This window comes from Erinaceus europaeus, chromosome 11 (genome assembly GCF_950295315.1).
Source record: "Erinaceus europaeus chromosome 11, mEriEur2.1, whole genome shotgun sequence".
NCBI classification, from domain to species: Eukaryota; Metazoa; Chordata; class Mammalia; order Eulipotyphla; family Erinaceidae; genus Erinaceus; species Erinaceus europaeus.
Window position 1 is genome coordinate 99,305,881 of NC_080172.1, and position 15,883 is coordinate 99,321,763.

Genomic DNA, 15,883 nt, shown 5'->3' on the forward strand with positions numbered 1-15,883 from the left:
CCACATCTTGGAATCTGAGTCTATGCCCAAAGTTTGGTGTCGTGCGAAGATTATAGCAGTTTTGAAACCAAAGAAAGACCCAACACTGGCCGCCAGCTATAGACCAATTTCTCTCCTCTCCGTGTGTTACAAACTCCTTGAGAGGCTGCTTCTGTCACGTATTTCTCATCTTACAGAGAAATTCCTATCACCCGCCCAGGCTGGTTTCCGCCCAGGAAGATCTATCTGCGAACAAGCCCTGGCCCTCTCAACTTACATTGAAAATGGATTCCAGAAGAATTTAAAGATGGGTGCTGTCTTTGTTGATCTCATAGCAGCCTATGACACGGTCTGGCACCGTGGTCTCCTAGTCAAGGTCTCAAGATGCCTGCCTCCATGGGTGGCCAACACTATATCGTTTCTTCTCCAAAACAGAAGATTCCGGGTACATCTGGGTGACAAGTCTAGCAGATGGAGACTTGTCTCAAGTGGCCTCCCCCAGGGCTCTGTTCTGGCTCCTACGCTATTTAATATTTACATCAATGACCTCCCAGAAACTTCTTCAAGGAAGTTCATCTACGCCGATGACATCTGCTGTGCAACTCAGGCATCCAAGTTTGACATCCTCGAGGAAACACTCACGAAAGACATGTCTCTGATATCTGATTACTGTAAAAAATGGCAACTAATTCCTAGCACTGCTAAAACGGTATCATCTATTTTCCATCTACACCATGCCTCGGCCTCGCGTGAGCTTAATGTGCAGCTTGGCGATACGAGAATCCGGCATGAAGCCCAGCCAGTCTATCTTGGCGTTACTCTCGATCGCACTCTGTCATTTCACAAACATCTCATAAAAACTGCAGCAAAGGTGGGCACGAGGAATCACATCATTGCAAGACTGGCCAGCTCCTCATGGGGCACGAGCGCTTCCACACTACGATCATCATCTCTGGCATTATGCTATTCCACTGCAGAATACTGTGCCCCAGTATGGTTCCGTAGCCCCCATGTCCACTTGGTCGACTCCAAATTATATTCCTCCATGAGGATAATTTCTGGAACCATCCGTTCCACCCCGGTTCCATGGCTTCCAGTCCTTAGCAACATCGCCCCGCCAGATATTCGTCGGGATGCAGCATCATCTAAGTTCATTTCCCACGTCTACGCTCGACCGGACCTGCCAATATACGCGGATATCTTCACCCACCCTGTTCAACGCTTGACGTCTTGTCACCCAATCTGGTCCCCTACGCCTACACTGAACTTCTCTGTTCCAGATTCTTGGAAACAAAGCTGGCAGTCAGCTGAGGTAAAGAACAAACACCTCATCACAGACCCCTGCAAGCGTCAACCCGGCTTTGACCTAGCACGTTATGATTGGGCCCTCCTCAATCGCTATTGAACAGGCCATGGCCGGTGCGCCACTATGTTCCATCGCTGGGGAGCCAGAGACGACCCGAACTGCCCCTGCGGCTACAGACAGACTATGACCCACATAGTCAAGGACTGCCACCTCTCCAGATTCATAGGAGGTCTCAAAACTTTACATCAGGCTCAACCTGACGCTGTTGACTGGCTACGGAAGAAGGGCAAACGCTAGAAGAAGAATTTCAAGAATGGTATTCATGTTCTACATAGGACCAATAGCATAAAATCACCAAATAAACATGATCCTTCTTTGGTTCTGATGCTGTAGCCCCACAAGTGAGATAAGTGAATCTGCTTGGTGGGATAGTTATCATCCAGGTGACTAATCTGGTTAGTTAAGTTCAAAGAGCCTCATAGTACATTTAATTTGGGATTTTTGTTAATTTTGCAATTTTTACAACTAGTAATCATTTGTTTGCACTTACTTATAAAAGACTACATTGTGAGTTTTATTCACTAAGTTAAATAAATTACTTTTATTTGTCTCAGTGGACTTATAAGCACTTTTTATACTGTTGATTTTACAAAAATAGCCTTTAAGTATTAGAAAACATAAAGTATTTATATTACGTTATTGAGTTAAAAAGAACACATACTATACTTACACTCTAAGCAACATTGTTCAAATAAATAACCCTACCTGAAATATAGTGAAACTAGTAAATTTAATATTTATTATATAAAATCCAATTGAAGGGAGATTATTCAAATCTCACAGTAGCAAAAAATAATAAATAACTATATTCTTATAATAGCAAAAAATTATTAACTTGAGAGGTAAAGGTAACAAAATAATATGACTTTAAATAAGTATGGTTCTTTGAACCTAATCAAAGCATGTTTGCATATATTGCAATTAATGTATGGCAAGATCACAAAATCAATTTCTTATCAGTCAAAAACACTCATACAGTAACTTTTATTTTAAAACCATAATCTCTAAATTAAATCTGTGTACCAAAAAATATAGTACAGAAACTCAGTCACTGGGTTTTCTCCCTGATAGTATTTTAACAAATGTACATGGCTTTGTATGCTATATATAGCCTACAGTGTTTGGTTAGATTTTAATCATCCTAGTGAATGTCATTATCTCTTACCATGGCAAAATGGGACCAAAGTGCTAATTTCCTTCTTAATATAAGTAAAAATTTGAGCAATTCTAACATTCTATCTTCTATATATTTACATGGAAACAAACAATTAAAGAGACCTTATACTTACCCAGATTTCTTGGTAATTTACATTATTTGAACACATTATTTTGGGGAATAATCATAGTAAGAAGGAAAGTAGCAGTACCTTGCCACAAATCCCACATAAATTGACTCTGCAACAAGTGAACTTGTTTAACCAGTGACACTCAGGATAATCATATTTTTAATGAAAACTCTTTGACCTGAATATAAAATACCACCATCTATTGCATTCAGGTGTAGAATTTATTGCTATATTCTAATTTCTTTTTTAATTTTTAAAAAATATTTATTTATTTATTCCTTTTTATGTTGCCCTTGTTGTTTTATTGTTGTATTTTTTATTGTTGTTACTGATTTCATCGTTATTGGACAGGACAGAGAGAAATGTAGAGAGGAGGGGAAGACAGAGTGGGGGAGAGAAAGACAGACACCTGCAGACCTGCTTCACCACCTGTGAAGCTACTCACCTGTAGGTGGGGACCAAGGGGCTCGAACCGGAATCCTTACTTCAAAGAGAACTTTTTCCTACTATATTCATTCTCAGCCTACTCACAACTACAAATGAGATTATATGAATCCAAGATTGGTATTTTTCATCTGTACTCAGTGACAAGGGACCAAAATGGTGAAAGGAACTGAAATAATTCACCAGCATTGCCTTAATGCATTAAGACAAAAAATTACATTTTTCATGCCAGGCAAAGATGTTCTGTAACATTCTCAGTGTTTGAGTCATTTGTGCAATGGCTGCAGAGTATACACTATATAGTGACATTTATACTATTAACTAGCAAATTATATAAATACTCTATTGAGAATTTAGATCCTTGGGATCGGTTTGATGGTTGTTAAAATGTAGGTATAAAAACATCTCAGACAGAAAGGAAGTAGAAAATAGTCTGTGAAATAACGTAGTTGGAACTCATCAGATAGTTTTGCCTACATTCTTCTAAGCCAGTATAGTTTATTTCAGCACTGCTAAGTAGCGTAGAAAGAAGCTTTCTCAAAGCAAGCAGGCAAACAACACTGTGTGTGGCACAGGAGGGTTAAAACACAGTATCCAAAATAAAACTACTTTAGGATAAAATATCTTGTGGGCTGCTATAATATCTTCATAATATTTACTTACGAGGTGCATCAGAATTCTAGTAAAAGACACTAAGATTATTTGATTATTTTATGTCTACTCAACTCATCCATTTAATGACTTATTCTATTTTAATCAAATTTAAAGCAAAAAAAAGTGAAATCTGTTTTAATAGTAGTATTGTACTCTGTACATACTAATCCAAATAAGTAAATGTCATCTAACTATATATATGATAATATATGCGGTTTCATGTAAAACTGGCTTTTTTAAATTTATTTTTTTATTTTTTAAAAATATCTATTTATTCCCTTTTGTTGTCCTTGTTGTTTTATTGTTGTAGTTATTATTGTTGTTGTTATTATGTCGTTGTTGGATAGGATAGAGAGAAATGGAGAGAGGAAGGGAAGACAGAGAGGAGGAGAGAAAGAGACACCTGCAGACCTGCTTCACCGCTTGTGAAGCGACTCCCTTGCAGGTGGGGAGCCGGGGGCTCGAACCGGGATCCTTACGGTGGTCCCTGTGCTTGGTGCCACATACATTTAACCCTCTGCGCTACCACCTGGCTCCTGTAAAACTGAATTTAAAAAGGTCAGTTCATTAAAAAGAGTGATAAATGACAAAGATTTTCAATAACATATTGAGTAAAATTCACTTCTGTAAAGAAAGAAATGTGAAAATCCTAATATGATTAGCTGAAAAAATATTTTTCTAAATTCTGATGATTTCACACTAGGTTTTGTGTAGAAGAAAAATAAATATTTGCAGAAAACAAAATTAAGAGGAAATTACTATTTTTACTATGACTCCTAGAATTCTGAAGTTTAGCACCAGGATACCTCAAAAATAAGAAACCATTATAAAGCATTAGTACATTCCATATTATCCCTAACTATTCCTAATATTTTATGAAGAGATTAAGAAAGTAATATAAAATAGCACTACTAACAAATAGAAACAAGAACAACCTTATAAAGAAAGTGGCATGTAGTTGGGTTTTAATCGTGTTTCAGTTCAATTCACATTAAAAGTGTCCCATTTCTCTCCTTAGGTCACGCTTATCCTGTTCCATTCACTATACCCAACACAAAGGAATTTCAATACCTGGAAACGTAAGTCATCCTTAGAACAGAGAAATTTTACTATAGGTTTCCAGCTAAGAGGATGACCCATGTGTAATACCACACCCACCATACTTGACTATTTACAAAGACCCCTCAAAGTAGGTTTTTCTTTTAGGTGCAGTATGAGTTCCATTTTGTCTGATATATTAGTTGGGAGGTGGTAATATTCAACCAGACAAGAACTCTTGAAATAATCCAACTTGGTCATGGTGTATAACTTTTTTTTTTAACCAAAGATCTGGTTATCTCTGGTTTATGATGGTGCAGGAGATTGAACCTGGGACTTCAGAGCCTAAGAGTCTCTTTGTGGGGCCGGGTGGTGGTGCACCTGGTTGAGCACACACGTTATAATGCGCAAGGACCCCGGTCCCCACCTGCAGGGGGAAAGCTTCTTGAGTGGTGAAGCAGGGCTACAGGTGTCTCTCTGTCTCTCTCCCTTTCTATTTCCCCCTACCCTCTTGATTTCTGGCTGTTTGTATCCAAAAAAATAAGTAAAGATTATTTTTTAAAAACAGTCTTTTTGTATAACCATTATGTTATCTACCCCCACCCAGTGTATAACTTTTTTGATGTGCTGCTATAGTTCTGTGGCTAGACTTTTATTTAGGATCTTAGCATTTATGTTCATTAGGGATACTGGTCTATAGTTTTCTTTCTGTCTTTCTTTCTTTCTTTCTTTCTTTCTTTCTTTCTTTCTTTCTTTTTGTTGTGCTCTGCTCTTGGTATTAGGGTAATGTTGGCTTTACAGAAGGTGGAAGGAATACTTTACTGGAGAGACCAATATAGTACTAGCTTTATTTGGAAAGGTCAATCAAATGTGTTAGTGAATTCCAGCAATCACTACTGGAAAACCAGATAATATAGGAAAAGCAGAACAGAGAGATGTAACATTATAACCACAAAAGTTATGAGTGATAAACAAGTTCAGTCAAATGGAGCAAAGTTTCTTCAAAACAATGTTCTATTTCTCGTTACAATATAGGGCTCCATGCCCATGTTAATGACATTACAATATGAAAAACACAGATATATCATTCTATTAGAAACAGAAATACGTTACCTTGTTTCACCATTAAGAAAAAGTAAGAAAGGAATTTGGGAGAGGTATATTCAGAGAGAAGAAAAAGTTCACAAAAGGTGAAATTTTGTAAAAAGTGTGTGTGTGGGGGGGTGTTGTACTAGAGAACTGACTAATGCAGTGCTGGTATTTTCCACTGAATAGTAAATAAACTTGTCTTGGTAGTTTCTCTGTTCTATACATGAGCATCATTACAGAAGAAATCCAGTGGTAGAGAGTTTAGCCTCAATCTTTTGGTAGCACCCAAGCATCAATTATTAATTCACAATATTGATTGTTTTGGTGATGTTTTCCACTGGACAAAGAACAAGTGAAAGGGTATATAAGTACCTGAAGAATACGTGCTTTTAGGATACACTGAAGAAGAAAGTCTTATTTTTTTTCTGTGTGATACAATCACTTGTGTACACAGAAGTCTGTTTCATTTATCTTTTTTTTTAATTTGGATAAAAAAAGTCTCACAGAATATGTGTGCATGTATAAACTAATATTTTTCTTCTAACTTCGTTTTTTCCCCTAAATGTGTCATTTAAAAAAATTCATTTATTTATTTATTCCCATTTGTTGCCCTTGTTGTTTTATTGTCGTAGTTACTGTTGTTGTTATTGATGTCATCATTGTTGGATAGGACAGAGAGAAATGGAGAGAAGAGAGGGAGATCGAGACGGGGAGAGAGAGACAGACACTGCAGACCTGCTTCACCGCCTGTGAAGCGACTCCCCTGCAGGTGGGGAGCCAGGGGTTCGAACCAGGATCCTTATGCCGGTCCTTGTGCTTTGCACCATGTGTGCTTAACCCATTGAGCTACTGCCCAACTCCCAATGTGTCATTTTTTTTAACGACAGTTCTACCTATTCAACTTTGTTTTCTTGCTGCTGGCTTTTCTATAATGACTACCCTTAAATGACCCTTTTGTTTGAACAGTGTTGATTACCACAGATAGCTTGATCTAGGTTTTTCCAACCAGTCATTAGGAATTCTTTGTATGCATGAATAGGACAGAGCAAATCTCAGACATTATTCTAGGTAGCAAAGGTAGAGGCAAACAGAATGGTAGCATCGATTTCCACTATCAAGAGTTCCCTCAGGAAGCTGACAATGGTTCCTTTAGGAGTCTTTTCATGACTTTGTCTGGAAGCAAACTCCAATAAAGGATAGGAAGTTCAATCTGAGCTGCCTCTGGAAAATAACATCTTAATAAATCACTAGATCCTCTTTCCGGAAGGGGAGCCTAGAAGTCATCAACTTCAATGAAGTTTTCTCTGCACGCAATCAAATGTCCCCATCTGTAGTAGTGAGTTCTGCTTTGAAAAACTGACTCCTAAAATAATTGTTCTTAGTCTATGAATTTCACAAAGATATTTAAATACATTTAACTTCTCTGAACTATTCCTAAAGCATCTTAAATACCATATGTTAACAAATTGTTTTTGATAATATGATGGTAAAATATGATTCCCAATGGTGTGAGGGAAGTAGGACCAAATTTATTCATTTTTAACTTAATGAGATTAAATGTCCTTACTCACAAGCCCATCTCAGATAGTAGCTTGAATTATATGTATGGGAATTATTTGCATCTGTTTTCTCTGAGAAAGTAATTTGTAAATTTAGGATGCTACTAAGCTTTACTTTAAAGAGTAATTATGGGAGTTGGGTGGTGGTGCAGCAGGTTAAGCACAAGTGGCACAAAGAGCAAGGATCCTGGTTTGAGCTCCTGGCTCCCCACTTGCAGGGGAGTCGTTTCACAGGCGGTGAAGCAGGTCTACAGATATCTACATTTCTCTCCCTCTCTCTGTCTTCCCCTCATCTCTCCATTTCTCTCTGTCATATCCAACAACAACAACAACAACAATAATAACTACAACAATAAAACAACAAGGACAACAAAAGGGAATAAATAATTACTTAAAAAAATAATTACTTAAAATAAAATAATTACTTAAATAAATAATTACTTAAAAAACTTAATCATAATTATAAAGATGAATTCATAACTTCATGTAAAATACTTAAAATAAGGCTAGCTAAAAGAAACACTATTATTGCCATCTCAATATTATACTCTAGTGATTATACTGTAAAGTTATATGCTTAAACATTAAAAAGGACTTAAATAAAGAAAATAAAAAACATGGAGATAGATCACCAGCAGCCTGGAAAATCTACAGTTGAAACAGTCAAATGTTGGCTAACTTGTATGCAGATGCCTTACAAAACTTAGTCTATAGATAACTGACAATTTTAGAACAAAGAAGATAGCAGTCTTTCAGAATAAACTTGGTAACCTTGAAATATTGTCAAAAGAATAGAGGGGCCAGGCGGTAGTGCAGTGGGTTAAGCACACATGGTGCAAAGCGCATAGACTGGAATAAGGATCCTGGTTCCAGCCCCCGGCTCCGCACCTGCAGGGAGGTCGCTTCACAGGCGGTGAAACAGGTTTGCAGGTGTCTATCTTTCTCTCCCCCTCTCTGTCTTCCCTTTCTCTCTGTCCTATCCAACAACAATGACAGCAATAACAACAACGGTAAACAACAAGGGCAACAAAAAGGAAAAAATAGCTTCCAGAAGCAGTGGAGTCATGGTGAAGGCAGAAATAACCCTGGAGAGAGAGAGAGAGAGAAAGAGAGAGAGAGAGAGAGAGAGAGAGAGTAGAACCATAGTACACAAAGCAGCTAAACTGGGGTGGAGGAGGTGATCAGCCCTGATGTAACTGGTTCAGCTTCACAAGCAGTTCTTCTTCTAGCGTTTGCTCTTCATCCGTAGCCAGTCAACAGCGTCAGGTTGAAAGCTGTCAGGAGCTGCTTGTTGCTGGCTTTGAAAGTGACTGGGATCCATGTGGATTCAGTCGGCTAGGAAGGATCGTCAGTTTCCCCAATGAATGGGTACTCACGGGATGCACCACGAGAAGGTCGATCCAATGCAGTGAAGATAGATATCACTGCAGGTATCTTTCTATCTCTCTCTTTCTCTAGCTCTTCCTCCACTCTCACTTTATCTCTGTTCTATCAAATTTAAAATAAAAAGGAAAAAAAATGGCTTCTAGGAGTGGTGGATTCATAGTTTAGCACTCAGCCTCAGTAATAGCCTTGGTGGCAATAAAGAAAGTTTAAAAAATAAAAAACAACAGTTAAATTGGGTTTCAACTAGCTACGTAATGATAATTAAAAGAGCTGGCTCCTTTATTCCTTTGTTCTTCACCTGTAGTGAAGCAGAAGCATGTCTGCAAATTTCTATCTTTCTTTCATACTCATTATCTTTTTCCCTCCTCTCTCAAACTAGCTCTGTCCTATCAAATAGAATATACAAGAAAAAAAAAAAGCACCAGGAGTAGGTTTCTTCAGTAGTAAGTCTCAATCATTTATGTCCAAATACCAATGTTGGAGAAAAACTGAAGAGGCTAAGGAATCCCTTTAATGATGAAAAATGTCAAGAAGAATATCCAAAACCAAAATATAAACTAGATACTTCAGCAGCTAAGAATAGATTTGTTTATTAAGATTTATTCTTAGGAGTCGGGCAGTAGCACAGCCGGTTAACCACACGTGGCTCAAAGTGCAAGGACCAGCATCAGGATCCTGCTTAAAGCCCCCAGCTCCCTACCTGCAGGGGAGTCGACTCGCTTCACAGGCGGTGAAGCAAGTCTGTAGGTGTCTGTCTTTCTCTCCCCCTCTCTGTCTTCCCCTTCTCTCTCGATTTCTCTCTGTCATATCTAACAATGACTACATCAATAACAATAAAAACTACAACAAAACAAGGACAACAAAAAGGAAACAAATAAATAAAATAATTAAAATAGATTTATTCTTTTATTAATGAAAGAGAAAACCAGAACATAACTCTGAAACATGGGATGCTGGGAATCAACTTTGAAGCTCATATATGAGAATCCAGGGTATGCCCTGGATTCACTGTGCCACCTTTCAGGCCCAAGAATGCAATGTTTTAAGTTTAATTATAAATAATATTAAACATACTTAGAGACAAAAAAGTCAAAATCATGTGTGAAAACTAATCAAATTGGGAAGAAGTGAATAGTTTTAACAGGACATCAGTAACCTTGGCAAATGTGAAAAATAAGTGAATATATAATATTTCAATTATATATTATTATTTAAATAGGAAAACAGATTTAAGTTAAAACAAAGTTGAAAAAAATCATACTACATTTTGTTCTGTGTGAAGCAATTTATACCCAAAAGAGCATGAAATATATTTTTTTCCTGTGGAAAATACATTTCTGTCCATTGAGCTGTCTATTGACTTAGTCTCTAGGCTGAGGGTGGAGGGGGAGGTGTGGAACTTAATTGAATAATGGACGATAGAGTTTAAAAACTAATTTAAGTTTAGCTTTGCAGTGAGTGAGAGAACTGTAATAGGAAGTAGGTGAGGAGGATAACTAAGTCTAATTAGATACTATTTCATTAGGAACTTTACACTGACTCACTGCAGACTGTTGTGTACTTTTGCTTTCAGGTATATATTTTGCCCTGTGAGCTCAGATCTACAGGGATGTAGAGGTCACATAGGTTCCTAAGCTGAATATGGGCCCCAGATCAAATCAAATTGATGGGTTTACAGTCAACAATATTTATACTCCTTTCTCATTATTAGGGAGCTACTCTCTTCCCTGGTCCAGCTTTCTGTTCCTTTTCCAGCCATGACATCATCTCCCCAAACAATAACTTGGATACACCTGCATATCAGATTTCAAGCTTCTGGGCAAAAAGAAAAAGGAAAAAAACAAACAAAAAAACTACTATAGCCACAGGCCCTTTGGAATTTAACTATAATATGCCTACTAGCTATATACAAAATGGAGGACCCTCCAAAACTTCATCTGCACTATTCCGATCCTTAGGTCCATGATTGGTCAACAATTAGTTTGGCTTTGTATATTAACTCTCTTGTCAACCACCATGTTCCAGATGCTAGAATGTTGCCTACCAGACTTCCCTGGACTGACAACCCCACCAATGTGTCCTAGAGCTCCACTTCCACAGAGCCCTTCCCCACTAGGGAAAGAGAGAGACAGGCTAGCAGTATGGATTGATCTATCAATGCCCATATTCAGTGGGGAAGAAATTACAGAAACCAGACCTTCCACCTTCTGTATCCCACGATGACCTTGGGTCCATACTCCCAGAAGGTTAAAGAATAGGAAAGCTATCAGGGGGAGATGATGGGATATGGAGATCTGGTGGTGGGAATTGTGTGAAGTTGTACCTCTTTTATCCTATGGTTTTGTCAATGTTTCCTTTTTATAAATAAAAAAAACTAATTTAAATTTAAATCATTAAAGACATATTGTAAGCTGTTTAGTTGCTGAAGATTTAAATTGTGAAAAAATATTGATGTTAATATGGTAATCATCACAGTTGAAAAGTATATAAAGAACAAAAAGATAACACTGCTTCACACGTGCAGCAGAACAACTTATAATGCTTACTGGAAAAACAACCATCTGTGTGATCCACTATCCTGAAGGTCACAAAATTATCACCTTTTTATAATGCCACTCCATGTAATACACACAATTATCTAAGATCATTTATGGAAGAAATTTTGTAGAGCCTGTAGAATAGTATGTTACAAATCCCTGGTATGTACAAACAGAAACACATGATCTAATGTACTATGAAGCAACTGTAGCTTTGCTCTACATTTTTTAAACATTAAACTAATTATGATGCGGTTTAGTCTTACTAGATGCTGCATATTTAATCTTTTTTAAGAGCCTCTCATGTTGAATCATGAGATACAACTTGTTTCCTCTACCAGCGAACACATGCAATATTAACAATGTGCAATAGTCCTGCTTAATTAGAATAAGTCCATATTATCTTAAATACATTTACGGGTATAATGCAACACAGTTCCAATTTGAACTTGCCATTTCATTATATTTTAAAGCTAATTTCAATGCCTGGAAACTCACCCCCTCCCCAGCCCCCTCCGACACAAACTTATTCTTTCATTCGTCACTAGATTCTATTCAGAATGAAAGAGAGAATAAAGAAAATTGGAGTAAAATAACTGGAATACAGAAAAGCAATGATAGTGGTAGTGTAAATTATAGACAATGAGTCCCCTAAGTTTATCAGATAGTGTTCTGTTTCTCAAATGAATAGACTGAATTTATATATATTCCCTTAAAGAATTATTACTGGTATTTTTTATAAATGGTATATTGTTTATTTTTTAGCTTTATTATTTACTGGATAGAGATAGCTAGAAATCAAGAAGGAAGAGGGTTATAGAGTGGGAGAGAGATAGAGAGACACCTGCAACACTGCTTCCCCACTCTCAAAGCTTTCCCCCTGCTGATGGAGACCTGGGCCTCCAACCTGGGACCTTGTGCATTGTAACGTGTGCTCAAGCAACTGTGCCACCACCCGGTCCCCTTTCTAGTATTTTTGATATAGACTAAGTTCTATAAATGATATACACTTTTACAGAAAAGAATGTATTTTAAAATTCTTTCTTTCTCTCCCTTTCTCTCACCCAGATAACACATAGGGTGTTCAGAAATAAACTTTAAATTTCTTAATATAATTCTCAAATTTGTGGAGCTAACCGTTGAAGAATATCTGATGGCAACACACAACTGTATAGTTTGCACTTAATAAATGGTTCCACTGTTTTGCCATGTGTGCGATCCAGATTTGAGCCCAGCCCCCATCACACTGAAGGAAGCTTCAGTGCTGTGATCTTTTCACACTTTCTGCCTCTATCTAAAAATAAATAAGTAATAAATAAACTCTTCCATTGTCCCTATTACTTCTGACATAGTTCTGTCGGTAGCTAAATTTTCTTGCTTTAATAAAGATGAATCAATGTTTAATGTTCAAACCAGATTAAGTCACACATGAAGTCATCAAAAATCTACAAGGGGTCAAGAGATAACTCACTCAGTATATAGTATAGCTCAGGTTGTTATACTGAGCTCAAGCCCCTGTATTTCATGGGGTTACTACAATAGTGGGATAATCTTGGATGTTTTTGTGGGTCTTCTTTGTTTGTCTCTCTCCCTCTCTCTCTCTGAAATGAAAAGAGTAGGGGCCAGGTAGTGGTCTACCTGGTTAAGTGCACACATAACAGTGTTCAAGGACCTGGGTTCAAGCCCTTGGTCCCCACCTGCAGGGGGAAACTTCACGAGTGGTGAAGCAGGCCTGCAGGTGTCTTTTTATTTCCCATTCCCTTCTCAATTTTTCTTTGTATTTATCCAATAATAAATAAATAAAAGATTTTGATGAAATAAAGAGATTTTAAAAAGTTTACCTCTATGTAATGGTACTACACATACTTGATGCACTGGAATACACACACACATGCACATACATATTAAGTCAAAAATCAAAAGTCAGTATTAGGATGGGACCTAAAACTTCAATATTTATTTTAAGTTTTTTGTTGTATTTCTAGCAGTCAGGTATAAGATTACAATGTAAAACAATTTCTGGACTATCATAGAACAATCTTGATTTTTGAATTTAATTTTAGGATAAAATCTAAATGAGAAAATGAAACTGCTTACCTTCACAAATTGTGACACCATTTCCTGAAAATCCCATATTACAATAGCAGGCTTCAATTCCATTTCGTATTTCACATTTTGCATTTGGGAGGCAAGGTGTCTTGGTGCAATTTTGAGTGTAGATACAATTCAGCAAAGTGGAAAAACCCACTAAAGAAAATAAATAAACCCTCTCAAAAAGAGAAAGAAAAATTTCCTCTCGTTGTTCCATTAGACTAAGATAAATGCAAATGCTTTGTCCTTCGCTTTTAGATAGATTATGAAAATTCCCAAAAGGAGCACTGAAGTAAATAATAGCATAATGACAAGTGAGCAAAAGATTAACTCTGTCCTTCAATCTCAGTGTTTAGCAAGTATCTCTCAACAGGGCCAAATGCAGTAGACAATCCAATTTTATAAAGAAAACACTATTTCTGTCAATGGACTCTTCATTCTGAGTGATTTTTAAGGATAATTGCCTGATTATGAAGAAATGTCTCTTTTTTTTTTGAGAATTATTCTATGAAGAAAAAAGGTGAAATGAATATTTAGGTCTCCACAAATTCAAATATGTGTTATTTTAAGATGAAAATATCCTATGATAACATTCAGGGGGCAAATTATTGTTTTTCTATGTTTAAATGATCTTTTAGAATTCTGCCTTTTCCATATATATACACAAATACATATATATATATATATATATATATATATATATATATATATATATATAATTTTCTTCCACTTGTTGGTATATTAAAACAAAAACTCAACATTCGGGTCAAGATCAGTCTCCCAGATAAGCCACACACAAACAAAAGCAACTAGCAGAATTACATATGCCAAAGACCATATTCAGAATTCTTGAAAACAAAACGGGAAATGGTATTTTGTGTGCTGTTTTGAAAAGATAAGGGAAAGCATAGGGCAATTCTTTTTTATTGTTAGCCAGACCTCAAGACAAACCTGTAAGGGGATGGACAGTTATGAATCATCCAAGTTATTGTTCTGAAAACAGACATTTCAGATAAATTGTTCATATCTGGTCACAAGAGATTCTAAAACATTCTATTCTAGACTCCAGTCTTACTGTAGGTACTGTCTAAACCAGAATTAATTCGACTTCAAAATGTGATTTATTACCTTTCTGCACAACATCAAGAAAATGATATTTTAAGTGAACCAAAGGCTGAGCTGGCTGTCCCTTTAAAATGTCAGGATACTCCCCACAACTGAAAAGGGGTTGAATCCCCCAAATTTCTCAGGGGGGAAAAATCAGAATCAGTGTCTAAAACTTTGAGAGAATTTTGGGAGTAAAAATGTGACTTAATCCCTGAGTCTTGAGTAACAGAACTCCATAGTTAAAAGGTTAAGGAAACAAACATTCTGGGAAGTACTTGGGGATTTAGTCAAATTTACTTGGAACTGGAGTACCAACTAGGTAAAACAATTCCCTTCCCTTTATAGATCCGCCCTTCTTTTTAGGTGAAGGAGAGCTCTGCTCTGAACACTCACCTAGGAGCGGGAGGAATTTCATTTGCAGTGGCCGCTGTGGTGGCTGTGGCTGGAGTAAGTTTGGAAAGAAGATCCAGTGCCCAGGAGCTGGCTAGGCAGGCGTGGCCGGGTTCCCTGCTCCTTCCCGGTGACGTGAAGCACTGGCTTCCTCCTCCTAACACTTTCCGGCCTCTTTTGTGTCAAAGTGTGTGTCAAACTCTGAGTGCATGGACTGCATCCTGTCCCCCTTCCTTTTCTACTACATCATCCTGACTTCATTCCCAACCAACCCCAATACTCAGACCCTTTATGCAAGTTTTTGCCCTCAGTCTTCATGGAGTATTATACATCTTCAGTACCCAGAATTTAAGTTATATTTTACAACAGCTTAAATTTCCGGACAAAGTCTTCTTTCATTCACTAATGAACTTCTATAAGGAAAAGTGAATCAGGATGTAGGCAGTAGCTTTTTTTTTTTTTCTAACGTATTGAGTTTTCATTGACAATATCTACTTTTCACCTACTTGTAAATCAGGGTTCCAGAAAATAAAATGAGAGTTTACTATCTAGTCTTTGGGAGGATTGTCCCTAAACTAAGTGAGTGAAAAAGAAAAAAAAAGTAAAATAAAGATTTTTTTTAAAAAGCAAATCCTAAGAATTGAGTAGCCTTGTGAATACAAAATGCTGTTTACAATTCTCTCTAGTAATCCCTCCTAATTTAAACTTCCACCCCCAGAACAACTGACACATTTCAATTTTCCCTCTGTATGTTATTGTACGGGAAATGATTATATAATGAAGATTTAAGCAAGTTGGGATGTAGAAACAATCCTACTTTAAAAATTTATACTGATCTGTGACAGAAAACTGATGGGTATTTGGGATTGACTGCAGAGGTAAAGAAAGGAAATTTTGTAGAGTAATGGGATTATTTCCTCGTCACATCTTGACTGGGCTGGTGGTTATAGGAATGGG

General features: G+C 37.0%; 1 protein-coding gene across 2 annotated transcripts in view; it reads right to left on the reverse strand.

Annotated features, from left to right (window-relative positions):
- Positions 1-15,068, reverse strand: part of ADGRL4 (adhesion G protein-coupled receptor L4) — a 112,841-nt gene extending 97,773 nt beyond the window's left edge. For both annotated transcript variants that reach the window (XM_060202228.1, XM_016191325.2), the window contains exons 1-2: positions 14,930-15,068; positions 13,436-13,585 (exon numbers count right to left, since the gene is read on the reverse strand). In XM_060202228.1, the coding sequence (XP_060058211.1) occupies positions 13,436-13,585; positions 14,930-14,951 (172 nt within the window). In that variant the 5' untranslated portion in view covers positions 14,952-15,068. The remainder of the gene's footprint in view (positions 1-13,435; positions 13,586-14,929) is intronic.
- Positions 15,069-15,883: the final 815 nt, after the last annotated feature.